Genomic DNA, 17094 nt, shown 5'->3' on the forward strand with positions numbered 1-17094 from the left:
CCTCCCTGCATCTTCCTATATGCCTCTTTCATTCTCTGGCTATGTGCGTGTAAGAATGTATGCACTAGATGAAAGCGCAACGGGTCCTGACTGACATATAAAGTGAACTGACTCTATTAATAGATGCCCATACCCTTACACACTCCCATGCACATGCACACACACACGCATACAGACATGAGCTGATTCAGCTGTAGTGTCCTTGCTCTAGGAGATTCCTGTAGCAACGTCAGTGTTCCACCAATCAGAGAGCTGCCTTTTTCACAATGCTACAAACAGCTTTCGCTTCGCTGTTGGCCAAAGTGAGGCAAAGCTAGCCAAACCATTCATATGCTCATATACTCAAACCCTTTTGTCCTTTAGCTCCTGGACTGCTCCCCACTGGCTCAGGGACAACAGACAGAGCAGACAGAACTAGACGGGCCACATAAAGTCATAAAGGCCTTGGGTGGTATACTGTCTGTTGATTACTAACACTAAACAGTCCACACTATACTAAATGCTGGATGTAAGACATGCATTACATAAATGCATTAACATGGTGGCATAGTATTAACATGCTAATGCACTGTGGTACTTAGTTAAATGTCTGGGTGCCCCTGGTCAGATTACATGTTTTGTTGACATTCTAAGTAAATGTAAGTGAACACATCCCTTAAAGAGAACACACTTCTGCATATTTTAATGTACATTTACTGTTTATTTAATATGTGGCCTGTGCAAAAGTTATGCCGTTTTGTATTTTATGTTTTATTTTTTTCCCATCTTGCTAAATTCAAAATAAACAGAAATTGCATAGTAAAATGTAGTGGGTTGCAACATTACATATCAGTTAAAAATAACAGGAATGCAAGAATAGCTAGCTAGCTAGCATTTTGAAACTAATTTTCTTTGGCTTTCATAGTTTGCAGTGATGGAGATTTGATTTTTAGTAATCTGTTTTGCCTTGACTTCTGCCCAGTGACCGCTGGCATAGGCTCCCCCTTTATTATTGTCTGTCATATTAAATGAATGTTCCATTATTTGATATCCTACATAATATTTCATTATCATATCAACATTCCATAATTAATACATACATATTGAAGTGAGGGAAGTCTTTATATACAAATAATATGTACTGTTACATAAATTCCTGAGAACCTTATATGTGTGAAATTGTGTAGTATATACAATGATGTGCAAAGGACTGAGGAGCCTGAGAAAATGCCAAGAAAGCTGTTTATCTGCTCAGTAAGTGTTTGTTTGCATTAATATTAGACTGAATTTAAATAGTATTAATGCATAAGTAGTGATTTTATGTATGTCAGTGTTGTCGTCTAACCACTTTCTAATCTCTCCTCGTGGCAGCCCAGTATTATTTGTAGTGAACACCTGGTGTGGCTAATCAGGGCTTTATTCAAATTTACTGAAGTGTGTAGGTGCTAGAATTCAATACATCTATGTGACAGATGTGGATCCAAACTTTATTTTTCAAACTAGCTCATATTTTTGATGGTTTGCATCTATTCTAATAAGATATGGTTTAGAAGAACATGTAAACTTGTCTGCTCACAACAAGCACTGTGTTATTTGTCCTGTCACTGTAAGAGAAGCATCTCCCTTCCTAATTCAAATCCTTGATGTGGTTGACTAGTGACGGCTTTATTAGACAGAAAAAACTGAGAAAATAATCTGTGTATCTCACACTTTCTCTCTCTCTCTCTCTCTCTCTCTCTCTCTCTCTCTCTCTCTCTCTCTCTCTCTGTTGAGGGTGAGTCTCTGTGACACTGCGGTGAGGTGATGGAGTTAAATTGGCTATTTCCATGTAAATATGTGTGTGCGGTAATTATAGCTGAGATGACTGAGGATGGGCAGTGTGATTTCAGCAATCAGAGAGAAGAGCATGAGAAATGGAGAGGTGCGAGGAGAGGTGGAGGAGGAAGACAGGCGAGAGGATAATGGCTTACATACAGACATAGTGGAGGCACTCCAAAGCTGTGTTTCTTTCATAGACTTAATTAGGAGGCTGGCAATGACCTTTATCTCTCTCGTTCTTTCTCTCTTTCTCTCTCTCGTTCTGTCCCTCTCTAGGGAAAGAGGAATAAACCAGGAGTTGAGTCAGCGGGCACTCCAGACTCCACACGAGGCCGAGGAGAGAAGAAAGCCATCAAGTAGGTGGAGGGCATCACTCACACTGTCTGTCTTCATTCCATTCTCTCTCTCTCTCTCTCTCTGGGCTTTGGTGGGGGGAAGGGTGGCATCAGTCCACTCTGTAAGAGATGGTAAGGCATGGGCAGGAGTCCAGTTCCAGTTGAAGAGGCTAACTTGCTGATGATCTGAATCCTCCCCCCTCTCCTGATAGCCTGTAGTCATGTGACCAGCACCATCAAGTTCCTCACTTCCTTTGCTTCAGTCTCTTTCAACCCTGTTTGTATTTTTCTGTATTGGAATGTTAACCAGTTTTTTTTCTGCTGCAGGTTTTCAGCTGATCTGCTTAAAAAAAGAAAAAAAATTCTACATCAACGTACTCTATGCAAACCAAAGCCTCTTCCTCTTTAATATTCATTGAGTGTTTTTTACATTATGCATGATTCCGCTTCTTTGACTGATAGCATCTCTGAATACAGCAAGTAGTGCTTAAGTGTGTGCGATGGCAGAGTATGAGCAATGAGGAGCAGCGCACTTAGTAAATGAATCTGTTCTTAATAGAGGATTTTCTTTTATGCGTGTGTGTGTGTGTCAGGTGCTTGGCGGTCTTAAGTGTTGCTTGTAAATGAGAGTTAAGTGGGTTTGGGTGTGTGGTGTTGGCGCGCAGCTGCTGTTGTTGGTGCGAGCTGGCGAAGCCGAATGCAATCGCTGCTTCCTTTTCTCGTGCTGCTGGAGAGGTTGTTTGATCTCTCACTTGTGACTCATGTAAAGTGAGTTCAATTGCCTCCGTAATGCAGCTGCACTCTGAGAATAATAATGGGGCATCCGTGTTTGTCTGTTTGCAGGTGGTGTTGAAGTCTGGATGTGTGTGTGCATGTTTTTTTTTCCCTGTATTTCATGAGTGTATGTTTCAAAGTAGTCAGCCTGATGTGTTTATTTTTATTGCCTGGTGCTGAGAGCCGCTTGTTCTCTTTGTGCATTGGTCTCTGTGGATATTGCTGCAATGATCTGCCTGATTTTTTTTCCTCCCTGACGTCTTTAGGTAATATGTGCCTCAGTTCTGAACATGCAGGCTGGACTGTCCAGATCATTTATTCATTGTTTTCTCAGGCTTGGTCTTACTAACTCTCTCCTCTTTTGCAAAGGAAAATGTCTGTACACGCTTGTGCTTGAATGTGATATTTACTTCTGTACTTGTATAATGTTTTGATTCATGTTTCTATGCAGTAATCTAACATGATGAAATCCATATTATTCCCTCTCTCCTTCTTTCTTGTTATCTCTCCCTACTTCTCTGTCTCTTTCTCTGTCACTGATGTCTATAAAACAAAGCAATGCAGTAAATGTAGAGATATATTTCCTCTGCTTCTTTCAAGGCTGCTATCTTTTGCTGTGAGGATACTAACACTGCTTTCCTCCACTGAATCCCTGTTAAAACCACACTTTTTTTAGTCGAATGTAAATGGGAGATGGACACCTCCACTAGCCTCTACCCTAAATACACACACACTACACTGCCTCACTGTCTCTGGACCTGTGCTTCTTAAAAAGGTGTTCATTTTGCTACTGATTGATTGATGGATGGATGCACGGCTGGACGCCTGATGAGTGGATGGATGTGCTGTGTCTCATGGATGTGTGTCTCTCTCTGGCCTTCAGTGATCTAGACAGAGACTTTTGGAATAACAATGACAGCAATTCAGAGCAGCAGCGGTGGAGCTCCTACCCGCCCAAGGAGTTTGTACTAAACATTTCTCCCTATGCCCCTTACGGAGACCCTCGCCTCACGCTCAAGTGAGTCTCTGTCCAGGCTGGTAAGAGACCCCAACCCTTACCCAACAGCCCCCACCCCACCTCCCTAACCTACCTTGCTCACTCACCCCTGGCAGGGCTGTTGAGTGCAAATGAGGACATAAACCCAAAGCTCATGCATAGCCTTTCCTAAAACCATTAAGCTAAGGTCAGACATATATACAATATGTCCAAAAGTTTGTAGACACCTGCTCATATGTTTCTTCAAAAATCAAGTGTATTAACAGGGAGTTTGTTGTTGTAAGGCTTTACACTACATGTTGGAACATTGTTGTGAGGATTTGATTGCAGTCAACCATGCAAGCATTAGTGAGATCAGATACTGATGTCGGATGATTAGTTCTGGCTTACAAATGCTACTCCAACTCATCTCAGAGGTACTGGATGGAGCTCCATCACTGCAGAGAACAGTTCCACTGCTCTACAGCCCAATGCTGGGGGACTTTACACCCCTCTAGCTGATGCATGACATTGGACATGGCAAACTTGGGCTCATGTGCAGCTGCTCCAGAGCATCAAATTCAATTAGCAGTGCTTTTTTGTGGATATTATATAAGCTGCGTGTGTGCAATTAAATGCCTAAGTCAGCAGTGGGTGCACCGTAAAGTGGCTGAATAACTAATTAGAAGAGGTGTATAGACACTTTTGGACATATAGCGTGTATGTGGAAATAGTGTATATAATTCCATCTCATCCATATGATCTTATTAATTAGAATAAGAAAAGCAAAATGCTTTTGTTTGAATTTGTTGACTAGTCTGTGTGAGCTACAAGTCCCAAATAGCTATATTTGTAATATAATTTTTTATTTGTATAGCTACCCAGTTCTTTCATACGTTTTAAATGCATTCATCTTGGAATAAACCTCATATCTTACACATTTAACTTTACAGTAGAAATAAAAACCTTCCTAAGTTATAATGGAGGTTAATGTAACTAAAAGTAATTTTGGACAACTGTCCATTTTTTATCATAATGCAAAGAGTAACTGGAGTTTTCTAATGATATAAAAAGTACAAAATGACAAGAATGGAGAAACAAGGTTTTTTGATGATATACAGTTTAGTACTTGCAGTATAGCACTGATTTTAGAGAAGGCAAAAGCCTCTTTCATAACTGACACTTTGTATGCACATTTAAACAAGGTGTGAATCTGTGCAGTGCCCAAGATGCAATGGAGCAGCATGAGCACCTCTGGAGGGAGACTCTTGCTGCGTTTAGATTTCAGTTTTGTGTAAATTCAATCTGGTCAGCTAAAGTGCATTCACTGGGGGAGATCATCAATTCTCTGACTGAAAATGTTCATGTCTTGGGGACCTGATAACAATATGTTCTTGGTGAGTGCTTGTTTGCATAATGCGAAAGAAAAGTGAAATCCACTCACCAGCAAGCAATTTAAAGGAACATGTAAATGTGTCTATGGCAAGGTTATCTGAAAATTGCCTGCACATACATTTTGCATCCTGGATGCCAGATATAAAAGAGGCCAATATCACATTAGGTTGAAATGTAACTAATTATTGCTTCATGGAAATCAATGTTCAAACATCACACTGGTTACGCACCCGTTGCTAATGCACACAGTGTTGCATGGTCAGCAGAATTAAGCTAGATTGTTCTGGCTCTAAACTCTGTTACTCATGCCTTTGCCTCCCACGCACTGAAACTTTTAACTAAATGTCACACGTTATTCAGACTCCTCTCCGTCAGCCATCTTAGAGCACACTGCTGTAATTCTGTGTGGTTCATTTCCTTACTGAAGCCTGCAGGTTAATGTAACTTCTTAGTTGTCCCTTAGAAGATGACAAGAGAAAAGTTGTGCATAAATGCCCCTCGCTCTCTGCAGCCTTGCCAGTCTTCCCTGACACGTAGCCTCCAACGGCACCCCTTTACCCCCATGGGGTGTTACCATGGAGACGGACAACCCTCGCTGTTGTGACACTCTAACAAATGAGTTGACGTCTACAGAGCCACCCCACTAGTACATCATGTGTTTATTTCTGTTTTGCTTTCCCTTCTCTTCCCTCGCTCTGTCCCACTGAGGGTTGACCGTTGGAGTGAAGTCGTGGTGTGGTAACACTCTTAACCCTGGCTGTGCATTTGCCATGTTTGGCCTCATAGTGTTGTTTTGCCTTTTTGTGCAGTCCCTCTAGAACCTCTTTCCCCCCGGTGTCTGACTGAATGTCTCCCTGCAGCCCTCCTCACCTTCCCTGTCCTACAGTGAGGAGGTGAACTCACACTCGCTTAATTCAGCTTGATTCATTCAGACCCTGTGCCTCCTACAGAGCCGACTACAGCAGAGGAGCATTCACTCGCTCCAGCGCTGTGGAGTAAGCTTCAATAGCACCTGTTTTCAAAAACTCTGTCAAAAACTCTGGCTTTGAGTACAGAAGCAAGAGAGGTATTAGATGGGTCAAGCTGGCAGGAATTTAAAAAAGTGGCAGACATGGTAGCTTAGGTCTCCCAAATTCTACACAGGGATGTCCCGATCAAGTGTATTTACATCTAGTGCTGATCTGAGTTAATATGAAATATCTGCTGACATTGATTGTGATTCACTATTGGTATTGTCACAGATAATACAGTTGTACAATGCACATTTCAAGTAAAGTAAGTAAACTTAAAAATTAAGTTTAAAGATTAAAATTTAAGTTTAAGTTGAAAAATTTACTTAAAATAAGTAAAACCAAACCAATTTAGGAAAGTTATTGTAAGCTGCCTATTACTTTAAAAAGCTGCAGTAAAATCACCATGTTTTATTTCTTAATAATCATTTATACCTTGTTGAATATGCTACTTTAGTTGGCTTTGAATGATGCTCACATTTTTCATGCAGCTAGTTTTTTAAATAATTTTATTTGGTATTGTTGATCTTGCAAGTGTCTATTGGGCTGAAAACATGTTCCTCTTTTAAATAGTTCCACTCAGACATTTAGACTGCATGTTAACTTCTGAAACTAGCCACATTGCCATCAGTTCTACAACAGTGCACAGTAGCATTAAATAGCTTTAAAAAGGATTAGAAGTGGATCTATAGCTGATAAGGATCCATGAAATTATGCCTCGGTCAGCTCAGATACCAATATTTTATCGGATCGAAACTTTCCTATTCTTCTACATAGTGTCAGTGGATATTAGTAGTCCGGTTCCTAAAGCGGCCCAGGGGAGTTTGGAATCGGTTGAATTAAAACGGTGTGGGGCGGATCTGAACTAAAGCGTCAGAAGCGCTGGGGTCGGAGAGGAGAGCTGCAGATTCAAGCAAAACCAACAGAGACGACTGATTCATTTTGCCACGCAGAACAGCTCATTTGTCACACTCCCAGCAGAGTCGATATATAAGACCATCAAAGTGTCTTTTGGACCATTTAACCTTCGGTTAGAATTTATAGTCTTGGCTGCGGCATTAGATATAGAGTGGAAAGAGAGTGTTTATGTTTGTGAGGAAATGTGTCTGACTATGTCACTATTACTCATCCCATCTAGAGAGATCATAAGGCATAAGGTTCACATGGCCCTTTATTTGTTCTGGCAGGTTTCTTTAAATCAGTGATCTACATATGCTGTGGGATGCAGTGTGGTTAGCAGTAAGACAAGTAAGACAGTTGATCTCACCTGGTTTTGCACTGGTCTGCAGCTGCCACTCTCATTTGCTCAAAACCTCCTAATTGTACCTGCTATTTTATTGCTGCTGTTTGTGGTGATGTGTTATCTGTGTTCCTCCCATGCAGTATGTAAGAATCCCATGTTGATCACATGACTCACAGGATCATATAACGATAATGAGCGATCACACTGACTGCACAATGTTAACCTATTTGAGATTGTCTTACTTTTTGTTGAAACTGTGGGCTTTCAATGATATTATAATTCAAAGGATGGTCTCTAAACAGAAGCATGTCTTCAGCATCACCAGGGGGTGCTGCAGTGCTAGCTTTTCCATCATCATAGATATCAGCATTGCCATTCCAGTAAGATCTATCAAAGCTGAGAACACTCTGCCTTCCTGCATTAGTGAGAGTAACCGCATCACACACAGCCAGAATATCCTAAGCTAATGACACTGGACTCAGTAAGGCCCCCTAGTGAGCGGCCTGCGCTCTCTGACACTTTCGCTAATGGCATCGTCTAACAGGAGCTCCCTGGGCTCGCGAGCCCAGGCCCCAATTATGAGAGTGGTCCAAGCTGATATTCATTTCATCCGCCTTTGTGCTGACACTTCCACAATAACTCTAGGCCTTCGAAGCCCCTGAGAGCTGCTCTCGCAGCAACTGGCTGTTTGTGCATGTTGGGAAACGTAAGGCACTAGAGCCACCGAGGTTACTGAGAGGCAAGAACGCCCTAAGCAATCAGGCTGTGGCTGTAGATGAGAGAATCTCAGAAACAAGCAGCAGCTGGAAGAATTCGAAAAACCAGGACTCCTTCATGTCAGGCCCATATGCTGGCCACAGCATGCATGCTTCTGCTCTCAGCTAGTGCTGTAAGTAGAGTGCAGCCAGGCTTTTGGTGAACACTGTGGGAACTGGAGCTGTAGTCAGTACGAGCTCACATTAGACTCGCTGACTTGCGCCCACTCCACACACCTACACGTGCTACCTACTGGACCCTCTTTGGTCACACACAGTTGGTGTTATTGGTGATACACTGAAATTGCTGAAAACATAAAGTGAAAGAAAGGATTTTTTACAATTAATTTGTCAATCATGCTTTTGAATAAAAGTACTAAAAATAATAAATACACTAAAGATAAAGAATTAAAAAGTAAAGAAAATGCACCTTTGTTAGTGATGATAAAAAAAATCTGTTTTCTATAAAGAGAAAACAATTAAATGACCATAAATAAAAACACTACATAAAATGAACTTACTGAAGTTATTACAGTGTGCCAGCTAGAGTACCTAAGAAATCCAATATCCTTTACAACAGAGAACAGTTCGTCATCCAGGGTAATGAATTCTGTTCATTTTTAGTTAGACCTCATACTTTAATATATCATTTATAAAATTTTAGCATTGGCATGTTAGCAGAGACTTTCCCTTCTGCTTCTGTCACTTTGCTGTATTCTGCATATATAAAGCAGGATGTCATATTTTCAAGTGGTACCAAACCTGTAATGTTCTCTTGATACTCAAGATGAACAGTGATTATAAATCTCCATGTCTATTGTTTCCACTGTTGAGCTGCTGCAGCAGCGGCATGGTGGTGCAGCAGGTAGCTCTGTTGCTTCACAGCAAGAAGGACTTGGGTTTGGTTCCCTGAGTTTGCATGTTCTCCCTGCTCTGATTTCCTCACACAGCCCAAAGTCAGACGAACGTGCAGTCAGACAAATTGGTGAAACTAAATTGGCCGTAGGTGTGTGAATGTATGTGCGTCTGCCCTGTGATGGACTGGTGACCCATCCAGGGTGTTTCCTGCCTTCTGCCTAATGAACACTGGTGACCCAGAAGGGTTAGATGATGAATGAATCTGCTGTTGATACTTTCTTGTAGTCCTGTTTTATTTTCTATCAAAAGCTGAAAGTGCCACGTTTGACCATTTCCAGCTGAAATGTATCAGTAGCTGAAATTTCAGTGCATCCCTAGTTTTATCCCTTGTCAGGATTTTGGGAGATTTTTCTAAGCCTAAACCTAATTCTAATACTAATCTTAAACTCAGTAACCAAAAAGAAACTGCTTTGCTGTGTCGGTGTTAAATAGTGAAACATGGAACTTTTTCTAAAAAGCACTTTACCTTGTCAAGACCTTTTTATAGGTCCTTACAAAGCAGGTTGGCCTTGTTTTTCTCCACTTTACCTCAAGTGTTAAGACACGTAAGTTCAGAAAGTGTTGGAAAACAGAAACACATGCCCGGAGTGCACTGTTTGTCTGTGCTTCCTAAACTTTAACCCCTTTATTTACTGTTAACGTCTCTTGATATCTTCTTCCTTTCTCTTATCTTCCTGTGTTCTTCATTGCCTCTGCCCTCCGCCCCTCACCAGTGGTGCGGTCCCCGGGGGGCAGAAGGGGTCCCTGGGGGGCCGTGGGGGGGATCCCTCTCGCAGCGACAGCGTGAAGAGCATGGTGATGGGGGGCAGTAAAGCTGGCAAGTGGCAGACGGTGCAGAGCCACATGCACTCTGGAGACCTGAAGAATGGCAAGTGAGTCAGACAGACAGAGAGGGGGAGAGGGAGAATTAGAGAGAGGGAAATAAAGAGAGGGCAGAAGCAATGGGGATCAGGATATAGTATAGTATGACACAGGGAGGAGTAGCGAGATGTTAAGGGTGAAGGCAAGAAGAGAGAGAAGAAGGTGAGTACAAAGACAGACTTTGACCTCAAAAACCTTTCATTTAACGATGGGATAAAAGAGAGGGAAAAATTGAACAGAGTGAAAAAGATGGACAAGAAGTCAGAGCTGAAAGGTCAGCCGGTGGAGGTGGTGAATTAGCTGGGTAGCTCACAGCCACATACACCGTTCATTAACTTTGTGGCTGAATGAGAGTGTTTTGCAGTGTGCCTGTGAGTGTAACACTGTGTATTTGGTAAGGTTCTGAGAGGAAGAATGCCTGTGTGTGGGTCTGTGTTGCACAGGGGATTCGGGCCGCCCTGTCGACTAATAATAGCAGATGCATTACCTCTCTGACTCACTGTTTTACCACACATACACACATAGACATTTAAGGAGGCCAACAGAGCTCAATATCAGCCTATTATGAAACAAAACAGTGAGAGCAGCAGTTCCAAAGACAAGCACAACCATTTTAATCACGTCTGATTCATCCAGCGAGCCTGCCAACGACATCCGCTATCGTAATGCTCTACTTATTGTGTTTTCCTTAGCTTAATGGAGCACGGTGTAGAGTTTTGCGCATTTACTTGACTGCCATAAGACAGATCATCTGATTGGCTCTCTGTCGGTCACAAGGCTAGTCATGAGACTTCACTGAAATTTTGATTTGTCATCATATAGCTACATTTTTATGCATTGCATGTTAGATGCTGATGCTGTTTTACTTGTAGTACTATGGTGCATGCCATTATTTTATAATATAAATTCAGGACTGGGAAAATTATAGAATTGTTCAAGTTTTAGATGATTTAGAACAACAAAGGGTGGTTTATTTAAAAAATGCATAATTATATCGTAAAGATGTAAACAAAGTCACTTAGAGTTTGATATTTGGTTTGATTGTGGTTGATATTTGGTTTGATTGTGTAATGCTTCATTGTAGAGACTTACTGAATAAGTATTGGTCATGGTGGTGGTGATAAGAACCAGATCTCTGAAGAGTTTAATGCTCCTGAAAGCTCAGAAATCATCAGAAATCAGTGTCTCAGATATCAAGCAGGTATTTGTAATATTTCACATAATACCTGCTTGATATCTGAGACACTGATTTCTGATGATTTTACAATAAGATAACGTCTTAATATATATATATGTTTATATTAATACATAATGGAGAGGTACAAGCAGGTTGATGTAAGGCAAAATAGTCTCCAAAGAAATTAGTATGTTATATGTGGCTCTAAAAGGTTTTTCAAACCATTTCAGACCATTTAATCATGCAAAAAAGAAACCATTTAATCATGCAAAGAACCATTAATTTATTCATAAGGTTCTATGTGCTATCACGATTGTATAAATAGCCATAGTCTTCACTAAATAACCCTTGAAGAACCACGTTTTTTAGTTTACTGGCCATTTTGAATAGTGAATAAAATGGATTGAACAGTGAATAAAATCTGCATTGTAGACACTGCATTGTAACTCCTGGTTCCTATTACTATCATTGTTAAGAAATCCCAGTCAGTAAGTTTCTCTACTTTGAACCATTTTGCATTAAACCACTCCAAATGACTTTGTTTACATCTTAACGACTGAATTTGAAATTGAAAGTCTGTGGAAGCTGCATGGTTTCAAGAGTCACATAGGGTCTCACTGTCCTGCAGAAAGTGCTACAGGCTTGTGATAGAGTGGAGTTGAGGCATGTGTGCTAAGTTTGAATTGTTATGTGCAGCAGTAGCGGAGAGACAGTATTTCTGTGGTGGGTATGTTTAGACTTGTACTGAGTGACGTCTGAGCTGTAGGTGTCACACACCAGGTGCTTAATTTAAGTTTGCTTCTCACCCCCATCTCACACCTCTTCTCTTCTGCCATCTCACTTTCTCCTTCACGTGTTCTCTCCATCTCACTTTTCTCAGGTCTCATCGCATGCATACACATCTCCCCTCCTCTGTTCTCTCTCTCCCTTTCCTGCTCTCTCTCTCTCTCTCACTCACTTTCACGCTCTCTCTCTCCCACCCTCTTTTGTACGTAATTGGATTCTATTTTTGGGCGGCTATATGTGTCTGTCTCTTGTGTTTGTGTCTCACACCCCATTTTCTCTCCCTTCATCTTTCTCTCTCTCTCTGCCTCTGTCTCTCTACCATCTTCGTCTTGCCCCGCATTGTATCATTGTTTGTCACCATTTATACCAGTGCTGTCGGCCCATGCACTGGAAATGTCATATATTGCTGTAAATTTGTTCTGAAAGCAGCCACATAGAAAAGCACCAGTCAGTATTTATTTTCTGTGTGTGTTTTGAGGTGTGCGGTTGGATGTTCAGCTGTTCAGCAGCTTGGCATGCAGCAGGCTGTATGATGGAGCAGTGCCCAAGGCAGCCTCTGGCCAGCTTTCTCATGCTCAGCTGAAGCCTGAAGTTGCACTCGAATGAGTTTGACACAGTTTCCGAGGTGTGGCTCATTGAGAACCGAGAGACAAAATAAGGCTAATGACAATGAGGAATAGTTGAGTTAATGAGAAAGGGAGGAGAGTAAGAAGGTGTGACGTTCAGGAAGATGAAAGATGAAGAAAGGCGGTTGGTCGGCGTAGGATTGCAGGGGGCTGAGGTGGTATTTAAGACTAGGGCCAGACAAAAGAAGAGGTGAGGAGAAAGAGAGACAAAGTCACAGGAAACAAAGAAGTGCTCTGTTTGGATCTGGACGGCTGAGGCTAAAGGAAGAAGGAAGAGAGGGAGAAAGATGGGCGTCCCTCAGCACACCAAAAAGCCGTCACCAGGAAGGACCACTGGCAGCCGCTTGGTGCCGCATACGCCACGCCACATGCGCTCGGGTCAGGTCCGTCACACGCCACGTGCCACTCAGCCTCGGACAGCGGCAGCCCGAAAGCAGCCCCCACACAGCTCGCAGGCTCATGCACACATGCATACACATCGCTCGCTGTCTGCTCAGGGTGGCCCGGCAAGGCCTGGGAACGGGCACACGCACACGCATTCTCACACGCACCTGTCGGCTCATGCTGACCACGGTGGCTGTAACCTCTTCTGCTACCTGTGTTACTGCGGCTACTGCCTGGGTCTAACTCTGCTCTCCTTTTGTCTGCTCCTCCTCCTCTCTCCTCCTTCACCTCGCTCTCACTCCTCCTCTCCTCCTCCTGCTTATTCTCCCCTTCCTCCTTCTTCTTCCCCTGACCCCAACAATTACTTCTCCCTGCCCTATTTCTCCTCTTTCACTTTTCCCTTCTGCCCCCACCCCTCTCTCAACCTTTCCAACCTCTCTGCTTTCTTCCCTCTCTCCTCCACCGACTCTCTACTTCCGGATCACTTTCCTTTCAATCTCTCCGCCTCTTCCATCCCATGTCCCTCCCCCTCCTCTTCACTGCTCCGCCCCTCTCACCATTCCTCATCTTCATCTGATCGCTCCCCTCACCACTCCTCCTCTCTTTTGCCCCGTCCCTTCATGCTGGTCCCTCCCTCTCTCCTCCTCCTGCCTCGTCCCTCTCTTTGTCACTCCGGACCTCCCTCCTCTTCCTCCTCCTCCTCTCGCTCCTTACCCTCCCTCCTGCTCTGCCCGCACAGCTTTGCGGATCTGGAGTCCATCCCACTGTCAGGGGCAATGCCACGCCCCCGGACACTGCTCCGTCAGCAAAGCCTCCAGCAGCCCCTCGTTCACCAGCCGCCAGCCCCAGGCCTGGTCAGCCGGCCCCCCATCTCCCAGAGCCTGGGTCAGCTCCACCCCCAGCCCTCCTCTGCTGGAACAGGTGGTGGAGGGGCAGGGCCAGGGGGAGGAGGGGGTGGGTCAGCGGACTCTCAGCGTGGAGGAACAGCAACACAAGCCTCCAGGGGTGGCACAGGGGGCGGTGCCTCACGCTATAGGTCAGGAGGCGCTGGGAGCCGGGCCTTGCGGGGAAACCCAGGCAGCTGGGATTACATGATGAGCCAGATCAAGAACCGTGGCTTGGACGTGAAGTCTTTCCTGTGAGTTACGTCCTTTCTGGCTTCCTGTTATGCATGCATCACTGTGTTTGCTCTGATTGGCTTTTATGTCTTGGAGTGTCAGAGGCCTGTTCAACTGAGGGTCACAAGATCCAGGTATTTTTTCCAATCAGTAGAAATGGAAAACTGACTGGAAAAGCATTTTCAAACAGACATAATAGTGCTCCATCCTTGGTCCTAAAGTATCCTACTCTCTGTATTTTGTTGTTTTCCTGCTCTAACACATCCAGTCCTAATGAACTCATTAAGAAGGCCTTACTAAGTTAAAGTGAGTATATTACAAGGAAAAACATTAAAATATGCAGGGCAGGGCTGCTCTAGGGCCAGAGTTGGGAATGTACTCAAGTGTAAATAAAAGCATACAGACTACTCAAGTGAAAGTAAACTTTTACTTTATTTTTCTTAAGAAAGCTTGAGAACTTTTGCATTACCATTTCTGCTTTCTAGCTGTGAGTGCTCTTATTTTCTTCACTTAATAGACCCATGGTTCAGCAAAGTCTGTATGCACTCAGCAACTCTACATCTGCTTTAAGCTGAAAGCTCACTAAATAGCATACTTCCAGACTGACGCATCATAAGTCACGGAGACCCTCTAGAACTTAAGTTGAACAGTCCTGGGTCTAAATGTATTAGGTGTCTCAGAGTAAGAGCATGCTTATAACACCAGCTCTATCCACAGTAATAATCCACACCCTTTAACCCTTAGAACTCTAGAGCTATTACTGTTGTTTTGCTTTACTATGTAAACGTAACTACCTAATTATATAAATAACAATCAGTATCTACAGGTTAGGGTCCGCACTTTCTCGACTTCTGTTTGTTTTGCTCAAAAATAATTACAAAATCATAGACATAAAGGATGTTTTTCATTTTCCTTTTACAAAAGTTTATTTTTCCTTCATGGAATTTAAAGGGCTTATATCTTTTAAATATACATATTTTCCCATGAGGTTGACTGAGGTCCAAAAAGTCATTTTTACATGATAATTTTCCATCTCTTTTGATCCCTTACAATTAAATGGATAGTTTTATTGTTACTGTTACAGTGCCTTTAAGACCGATATATGTAAATGAGCTCTGTTCTGATTGAATGTGCTGTGTTGTACCTCATCTAAAAAGCAGAGCTGAAATACTCCCTAGAACAGGCATGTCAATCTGGCAACTTTCTAGTCAAACTGCTGATCTGCTGAGATTAGCGTTACCCTCATCTAATGCTCTGAATCCAGTTCATAAGAGCCTAGCTAATTGGCTGAAGAGCTGAATCAGGTGTGCTTAATGATGCAGTGTGCTGAAATCTGCCTGCGAGGACTGGAGCCTGACACTCATGCCCTAGAACTTCAATATGAATGAGCTAGGCTAAATGGCTGTAGAAAGAATAGGCGGATACATGCAGGGGTAGAATTGGGCTCAGATCCTAAAGACCTAGGTAACTGTTTTTATTAGGAAACCATCTTTAATATTGTCACTGTTTTCTGAACTTTTAATAAGGGCTTGATGATTTGCTTAACAGTATCTCTGTAAGGTAAAGTTTTCAAGCTTTCAACTCTTGAAATGTCCTATTATTTTAAGTCCAGAAAGTTAACTAGATTTTAGTATTTATTGTATGATTTTTATTTATTTATTGATTATAAAAATCCTTTTATGAAAGGGCCATTTTAAGGTTTTTAATTTCATTTCAATGCAAAAAGTGTTCCCCTGTAAAATCTGGCCATTTCCTCCCCTGGGTGTTTGTTGGTGCTAGTGACGTCGCAGAAACATTAAATTCAAAACAGTCTGTTTTTACAGCATAGTTTCCATATATGGACTGTTTGGACTGGGTAATTTGTCAATGTGTTCATTACTTCAGGCTCCTTTATTTCAAAAAAGCAAAAATTGATTTGCCATGGTATGAGCCCTTTACATTATAAAAATAAAATGTTTCTTGTTCAATTTACAAATGCGCAAATGTAGGTTTGACTAGCTATTTTAGAATCTGCATATTTGGCAGGTTTGCCAATTTGCTAGTGAGAAATGATGCATATGAACTCACAACATGCTTTTGCTTTGATTTCTATGGGTTAAAATCTGATTCAGACTTCTACTCTCAGACACGTATTTTATGACCCTTGGTGTCTTGTGCTTTCTCTTTTCCTCTCTTCTCCGCCTGTCTGACTCTCTGGATCTGCGTGTAGCTGTATATATGCATAGTGCGTACCTTTTCATCAGCGGCCCTGCCCTGCCTCGGCTGTGTGTGATTTCCATTTTTCTTTTGCGCTTTATTCCGACTGCATGAATATTGCTGGCATCCTTCATGCCTACAGCCCCTCCGTCCAACTTGAATCTTTTGTCTTGAGACATAGCTCTTATATGGTTTTCATAAGGCTGGAATATTGCCTGTCATTCTGCCCGACTCTGTTAGTTTAAGTGAATGTACGGGTGTTATTCAGCGCACCGCCATCAGGACAGCATGAAGAGAATGTGTTAGGGTGTGTGCCTGTGTGTCAGTTGTTATCCGTTTATCTTAGTTCTTTTGTTCTCATTTTAAGGAAATCTTTCCATCTCTGCAGTCCTTATTTCTGTTTCTCTCATAACATCGCATTTTCTCATTTCTGTCAGCTTTTTAATTTCTTAATAGACACATCCGATCTGACAAGGTCTGAGGCACAAATCCCATTTAGCTCAGAATAGGTTTAGCAGTTTGAGATAGGGCGTATACAGTCAAGGTCAAAGCCAGAGGCCACTGATCCTCAACTGTGGATCGATGTCCTGAGCTATTTTGCAGTATTTGTGTCTGCCTTGCTGATACACTGTCTCAGAACACATCAGTATGAGTGTAATCTGAAGGTAAAGAGAGGATATTGTTCAGGCTGCTGTTGAGAAGCTTGCGTCTGTGCCACCTGACAATGCCTTGTAATCAAAACA

General features: G+C 42.5%; 1 protein-coding gene across 3 annotated transcripts in view; it reads left to right on the top strand.

Moving 5' to 3' along the window:
• Window positions 1-17094, top strand: part of syt7a (synaptotagmin VIIa) — a 131493-nt gene that overhangs the window by 82280 nt on the left and 32119 nt on the right. Inside the window, exons 3-6 of one of the 3 annotated variants that reach the window (XM_037542828.1) lie at window positions 2074-2153; window positions 3790-3924; window positions 9917-10075; window positions 13777-14175. In XM_037542828.1, coding sequence (XP_037398725.1) covers window positions 2074-2153; window positions 3790-3924; window positions 9917-10075; window positions 13777-14175 — 773 coding nt within the window. Of the gene's footprint in view, window positions 1-2073; window positions 2154-3789; window positions 3925-9916; window positions 10076-12519; window positions 14176-17094 lie in introns of those variants that run through there. The other 2 variants (XM_017706711.2, XM_037542827.1) reach the window with 2 other exon arrangements.

The sequence above is a fragment of the Pygocentrus nattereri genome, chromosome 11, assembly GCF_015220715.1.
Source record: "Pygocentrus nattereri isolate fPygNat1 chromosome 11, fPygNat1.pri, whole genome shotgun sequence".
Lineage (NCBI taxonomy): Eukaryota > Metazoa > Chordata > Actinopteri > Characiformes > Serrasalmidae > Pygocentrus > Pygocentrus nattereri.